Source organism: Juglans regia, chromosome 16 (assembly GCF_001411555.2).
Source record: "Juglans regia cultivar Chandler chromosome 16, Walnut 2.0, whole genome shotgun sequence".
Taxonomy (NCBI): domain Eukaryota; kingdom Viridiplantae; phylum Streptophyta; class Magnoliopsida; order Fagales; family Juglandaceae; genus Juglans; species Juglans regia.
Window position 1 is genome coordinate 11,454,896 of NC_049916.1, and position 7,137 is coordinate 11,462,032.

Sequence of the window (7,137 nt, forward strand, 5' to 3'; positions counted from 1 at the left end):
AGCTGGAATCATCGGTAACAAATTAAGTAAAACACCGACAGATTTGGGAACCAAGCAAGAACATATATTTTCTTAAACAACGTTTGTCATTCGTGAACTTGGTAAACAAGTGTTATAAAGCTATTAGATTCAAAGTTCCTTCCCTTAGAATTCAATCACATGCTGCCACTTGTTAAGTGAGTTGCATGGGCTGACTACGTTAGGGGGAGTATACTTCGGCTAGAAGGAGTTTGTTAACAGTAGTCATCTTTTGGCGCCAGAGTAGAGACTGCTTTCTCTTTACCCTCGTCTATATATAGTTTCCTCACGAGCCTAGTTTTTTCCCACACCAGCAATTCTACACTCAGTGCTTTCCTCTCAGGTCAGGCTCTCTCTCTCTCTCTCTCTCTCTCTCTCTCTCTACATTTCACCCCGGCCTTCCATTTCTCTCAGCAACACTTGTTCTTCCCCTCTCGTAGATAATGTATCACTGAAGCCTTTTGTCAGCCTGATGATTTTGAGTATATATATTGCTATGAAATCTGAATGTTTGTTGGTTTCAGATTGGCTAGAATTGTCCTTTTGGTTTTGGATTATGGTGTTTTTGAGATTTAGTTTCTTTCAAATGCAGTAATATGTATCTAATTGTCAACTGCATGTGCTCTAATTTTCTTAGCTGACTCTGTTTGAATGAGTTATTTTCAGAAAATAAAGTGCAGAATTTGTGAGAATGGTTTTTAGGAGTTCCTTGAATTTTTTTTTTTTTTTTTTTAATGAAGCGTTCTAAGTTCTAAAGTCTGTTATTTATTGTCCATACTGAAACTGCAGTTAAAGCTTGGGACTCAAACTTTGGAAATCAGCATGGATAATATAGTGCTGCGCTTTGGAAATCAGGTTTCGAGGGATAAGTTTTCTGTGCTCTGGAAGCAGGAAGGTGTCTCTGGGAAATTTCATTCCAAGATAAGAAGAAGATTGTATTTCTTTTTTTCCCATCTTTCCGTAGAATATAAGTTTGAAATCTCCTATGAGAACACTAGGAAGATGGAGCTATATCGTCCACGTGGTCAAGCAACAAAGTTTCTTCTCATCCAGGTTAGCCTGGTGAAAAATTTAATTCAAAATAACATTTTATCAAGAGTAATACTAGATATAATCGCAAATCCCGCGCACTCTCCCTAAAAAAGGTGGAGTCCATCATTTTAAAGTAGGTTTTTTCTTGTGAGTAACACGTACTACGTAGTTCATATAGGCATACAAAGCTAATCATCTGGTCCCTCTTATATGCATAGGTTGCATACTCTTTACTTACCAATGAAAAGGCCCTTTTCTCATCTATAAAACTTTTGCGTTCCACATTTAAATATCAGTCAACATTTCAAAAATTCATCAGTTGGTCCAATGACAATCATATGCAAACTGAAAAAAAAAAAAACACCAGTATCAGTAGGTCTTTAGTTGGAAGAAGAAACTTGTAGCCCCTTCCAGTTTCTGGTTATGGGTTGATATCATATGTATAGTCTTTAGATACTTGAATAAAATATTTGTTTCCACAATTCTATGATCTCATTCTAGTTACAAAATTCATGTCAAGATTACATATGGTCATACCTTGGAATTAATCATTTTTGTGTTGAAATTGCTACTTTTACCTTTTTCAATAAATGAGTTCTTGTTTATATTCCTAGTTATTTGGAGCTCCAAGGGTTTATGAGAAAGCTGACGTATCTGATGGTCAACGTTTTGAGTGGGTTCGTGGAGTTGATTTCACTCCATCCAGCTGCATTGGCCAATCTTATGCTCTATGTTTGGAGCTTCCAAATAAGCTTCCGGAATTGCACCTTGATTTTGTCCACTATGAAGAAAATGAAGACCAACTTGGATTGATGGAAGGTTCTCCTTTCTCATGCAGTTCAGGTCTTGTGCCCATTGTGAATCCACCCACAGGCTTTGACCTGCCATATAATATCTTATTTAAGATCAATTCCTTAATTCAGCATGGGTGTGTTCCTGGGCCAGCAATTGATGATGATTTTTATCGGTTGGTCGATCCTAAGAAAATCAAAGTTGAGCACATAGAATTTGCCCTGGACAAACTTTTTCATCTAAAAGATTGCTGCTACGAACCTGTGAAATGGCTCAAGGAGCAGTACGAAGAATATGCCACATCCACGCGACTTCCTAGAACTGCTGCTATTTCTTTGGATGATGGGCTCGTATATGTGCACAGGGTTCAAATTACTCCATCTAAAGTCTACTTCTGTGGTCCAGAGGTGAATCTCTCCAACAGGGTCTTGCGCAATTATCCTGAAGATATTGATAATTTTCTACGTGTTTCTTTTGTTGATGAGGATTTGGATAAACTTCGATCAAGAGCTTTATCTTTACAAACATCTTCTACAGATGAGGACAAGGGAACCAGAGTTTATGAGAGGATAATATCCACCTTAAGAAATGGCATAGTTATTGGTGATAAGAAGTTTGAGTTTCTTGCCCTTTCATCTGACTATACACTCGATAATTCTATTTGGATGTTTGCTTCAAGACCTGGTTTGACTGCAGCAGACATTAGAGAGTGGATGGGTGATTTTCAAAATATCAGAAATGTGGCAAAATATTGTTCCTATATGTGTCAATCTTTTTGCTCTTCTAGAGAAACTGCCATTGTTGGCATAGATGAAATTGAAGTTATTCAAGATATAGAAGTTAATGGGGGAGAAGTCACATATTGTTTCTCAGGTGGCATAGGGAAGGTATCTGAAGAATTGGCTTGCGAAGTGGCAACAAAGTTAGGCTGCAGTTTTATTCCATCAGCATTTCATATTCAATATGGAGGGTACAAAGGTGTTGTGGCTGTTGATCCGACTACATTGGTGAAGTTGTCATTGAGAAAGAGCATGTTCAGATACAAATCACTTGACACAAAACTCAATGTTTTGGAATGGAGTAAGTTTCAGCCTTGTTTTCTGAATCGCGAGATAATCACTCTTTTGTCTAACCTTGGAATGAAGGATCAAACTTTTCAAAAAAAGCAAAGGGAGGCTATAGATCTACTAAATGCCATGTTAACAGATCCGTTGAGAGCACAAGAGGCACTGGAGATGATGTTCTCGGAAGACATCACAAAAGTTTTGAAGGAAATGCTTTTGTGTGATTACAAGCCAGATGCAGAACCATTTCTTTCAATGATGCTTCAAGCATTCCATGCATCTAAGTTGATGGACTTGAGGTTTAGAACTTGGATTTTTGTTCCAAATGGAAGATATATGATGGGATGCCTAGATGAAACCAGAACATTGGAATATGATCAAGTATTTCTGCAAGTTTCTCGCTTTAGTAGACAGCTTTGTAACCAGTCATCCCATATGTTTACTACCAGCAGTTCAAACCCAAATAACTTCGTCCTTGAAGGCGAGGTGGTTCTTGCTAGAAACTGTTCTCTACACCCAGGAGATGTGCAAGTCCTGAAAGCTGTTAATGTGCCAGCTTTACACCACATGGTGGATTGTGTTGTTTTTCCACAAAAGGGAAAGAGGTAAGTTTTTAAAATACAATAGTTGGTAATTCTAAAGCATGGAATCCTATTAATATGTGCACTCACTTGTACCAGAGTTTAACATAATCCTATAGCAACCTAAAATTCATCACATCCTATTAATATTCATGACTGCTTTTTTGTATTATTATAATGTCCGTATAGAGATCTAATGTAATCAATACGTAAAACAACATGACCTTTTATCCATGAGTAGAATCTGTAATATATATGGTAAAATACCATAAAGTTAAATTCTCTATTTAAATTGCAATGTAAAATATGCAATTTTTGGACATACTAGATTCAGACTAAACTCTGTTTTTACTTTGTTTTGTCATTTCTTCCTCTGCTTATGACTTGAAAAGATTTCAAATTGGTTGGCATACTCGCTCCATTGCTTTCTTTTTCTTGTCTACTTGCCTTGACCATACAATTACTCAAAAGTCATATTCAGCATTATTTCTGTATACACTAGTTACTAACATGATTTGAAAATAATCGTTTAGACCTCATCCAAAGGAATCTTCGGGACATAATTTGGATGGAGATATGTACTTTGTCTCTTGGGACCGTGATCTTATTCCTCCTCTTCAAGTTGGGCCAATGGAATATGTTGAAGCACCAAGCATGGAAGTTGATCATGATGTTACAATAAAGGTATCTAACCGCACATTTTCATGTCCTTGTACACAAACTTTCTTCCATACCTAACATATAAAAGCCTCTAATTGCTGTCATGCAGGAAGTAGAGGAGTATTTCACTAACTATATGGCCAAAGACAACTTAGGAATCATCAGAATGTTCCACACCGTTGTTGCAGACAGGGATCCCCATGGGGTAATGAGCCATAAACGTATGGAGCTTACAAAGCTACACTCAATCGCCGTTGACTTCCCGAAAACTGGTATTGCAGCTGAAATACCTCCTCATCTATACATCAACGCATATCCCGATTTCATGGAAAAGCCTAATAGACAAACCTACAAATCGAGTTCTGTTATCGGAAACCTTTTCCGAGAAGTGAAAGCCATTGCACCCCACACAAGTCCGGTGAAAGCCTTCACTTTGGAATCAGCAAAACTGCATTATGACCCTGACATGGAAGTAGACGGCTTTGAGGACTTACTCAGTGATGCTTTCAGAAACAAAAGTGAGTATGATTACAAGTTGGGGAATTTGATGGATTATTACGGGATCAAAACTGAAGCTGAAATTCTCAGTGGCAATATTTGGAAAATGTCAGAACATTTTGTTTGGAAGAGGGATCTGGATGCATTTAAATATGCTGTAGAGTCGTTAAGAATGGAAGCTAGGACTTGGTTCAACGAGGGAAGTGATGGAGACAGTGCTGATAATGCAAAAGCAAAAGCAAAAGCATCGGCATGGTATCATGTCACATATCATTATACTTACTGGGGTCGCTACAACGAGGGAATGAATAGGGCTCATTTCCTTAGTTTTGCATGGTGCGTTTATGACCAACTTATGCAAATCAAGAGAGATAAATTAAGCGTAAAGGCTTTAAATTTGTCATCGCCGGAGCATCAATTCAGTCAATGATTTCATTTATCTCAACAACTTGTATGTAAGTGACCGTTGTTTGATCTGACTACTATATTACCTTTGCTTTGTACTGCATGTTATTGGTATTTACTTGTAAATGCTGCAGGCAGATGTTTGGGGCTAGAAAATATGTTTAGTTTCTGTTGTATTTGAATAGATTTCCAATTTTCTATCTTTTTATGATTCTGCAATATATAATAATTGGTTTGGAATGTTGATATGCCGTCGGCAAGCATTGTAAGAATATAATGATTGGTTTTTTTTTAATCTAACAATGGTTTTAATATATCTTTCCGAGATTTCACAATACTCTAAAGTTTAAAAAAATTCATCCACTAAATTTTGGACGGGCTGTTACATCACCCCCATTCTACAATCATGAATAAATATTTTAATAATTATGTTTATATCTATATTTACTAATTGATTTTCAATGTTTTCAATGTGTTGGATGTTTTAACTGTTTTCAATACCTAACTCTAAGACCCTATGTGGGAACCCTTTATCTTGATGTGAGAGTGCATGTTTCTATGTGAGGAGTTGTAACGCCCCAAACCCAGTTGGCCTAGAGAATTACTACCTGTCACTTAATGTAACGCCCCAAACCCAGGTGGCTTGGAGAATTACTACTTGTCACTCATAAACATGTCTCCCAACACATCCAAATAAAATCTCCAAAAACTTCATAAGTGAAATCAATCTCATATCTTCTAAATAATCTCATTACAAACTCCACACAATCTTTAATGCAATAATAATAAATCAAAGGGTCCACAATCTCCCGGTAATAGTAACATACCAAACTGATAAAACCATAGGTCATGCTAAACCCATAATTAAAACTCAAAGACATTAAAACTAAGAACATCAAAAGTCCTTCTTCTAACCACAACTCCTCAACTTAAACACGTTCACCAATCTAATCCAGGTCCTCATTTGGACTCTCCACATCATCTGAAAAATATTATCATGATAGGGGGTGAGTTATCAACAACTCAGTAAGCAGAAGTCATATGCTAGCGTGCAAACATGAGCATTTATAAAGTACAATATGTAGAACAAAATATTTCACAGAGTTATCATACGGAACAACATGTTTTTCCAAAAGTAATGGAGCGATGGTTTTAAGACAAGTAAAACCTGTAATACTTTGGCATAACATAAACTGAGTATCATCATCAGATCAAAACAGAGCATCAAACAGAGTAGAGACCATGTTTCACCCCCGTGGTAGGGTTGTGCTAACCCCGGTGGCCAAACCAGGCAGAGACAGAGGTAAAATCTTTCATTTATTCTTCTCGAAGCCCCGAGTGTGCACACAGGAAGACCACAATAAAACCACTTTGTTTCCAAAGTGGGTGCACTCAGAGACAGAGAAGTTGGTACAAACCCAAATAGAGCAGAGCATAACAGAGCAAAGCAGAGAGAGTCAGATACGAAAACCAGTACACCATGCCAAAGGTTTTCAAATGTTATATCAAAATAATACAGAGTACCAAAACAGAATCAGACAGTTTACACACGCTGAACACAAAAGCCAAAACATCTTTCTAAATAAATGCACAACTTTTCATATTCTCAATATCGCTCTTTTTTCCAGATTTCAGAAACCACATGACAGAATTTAGTTCATGTCTACACAATGCATGTCACAACATATTTTTCTCTTTTTCATACATATTTCATGAATATGAAAATAAACGACTGAGGTTGGTTTTGTTTTTCTCAAGTTCTCATTTTACCACAAAAATATGCAAAGTTTTCAGAAAATTAACCTCAGTCTCAATAATTCGTGTAAGGCCTAGCATAGGAACCCCGCTTACCTGACTCCTGCAGCGTATTATCTATGACTTGAATACGGTCTCTATCTGTCTCATCACCTATTCATAAAAATAATATAAACTAAATATTAAAGTCCAACAATACAAAATTGGTCTTAAACAACTCAAGATCCAAACTCTAGACCATAATTCAGCAAGTTTAATCAAACTTAAACAGCCAAATAACAATCCGGACAGCGCTCACTTCGACCCAAAATATTCTATATCAAACTCAGTAT

At 36.9% G+C, this 7,137-nt stretch overlaps 1 protein-coding gene across 1 annotated transcript; it reads left to right on the forward strand.

The window, feature by feature from the left end:
- Positions 1–331: 331 nt before the first annotated feature.
- On the forward strand, positions 332–5,232 carry LOC109005682 (probable RNA-dependent RNA polymerase 1). The gene is made up of 5 exons (XM_035686848.1): positions 332–361; positions 808–1,071; positions 1,665–3,511; positions 4,021–4,171; positions 4,257–5,232. The coding sequence occupies exons 2-5, from the start codon at positions 841–843 to the stop codon at positions 5,073–5,075; spliced, it is 3,048 nt and encodes a 1,015-aa protein (XP_035542741.1). The 5' UTR covers positions 332–361; positions 808–840; the 3' UTR covers positions 5,076–5,232.
- Positions 5,233–7,137: the final 1,905 nt, after the last annotated feature.

Coding starts and splice junctions, on each gene's coding strand:
- LOC109005682 (XM_035686848.1), top strand. CDS start 841: ATGGATAATATAGTGCTGCGCTTTGGAAATCAGGTTTCGAGGGATAAG. Junction 3,512..4,020: donor TTTCCACAAAAGGGAAAGAG/GTAAGTTTTTAA, acceptor ATAATCGTTTAG/ACCTCATCCAAAGGAATCTT. Junction 4,172..4,256: donor ATCATGATGTTACAATAAAG/GTATCTAACCGC, acceptor GCTGTCATGCAG/GAAGTAGAGGAGTATTTCAC.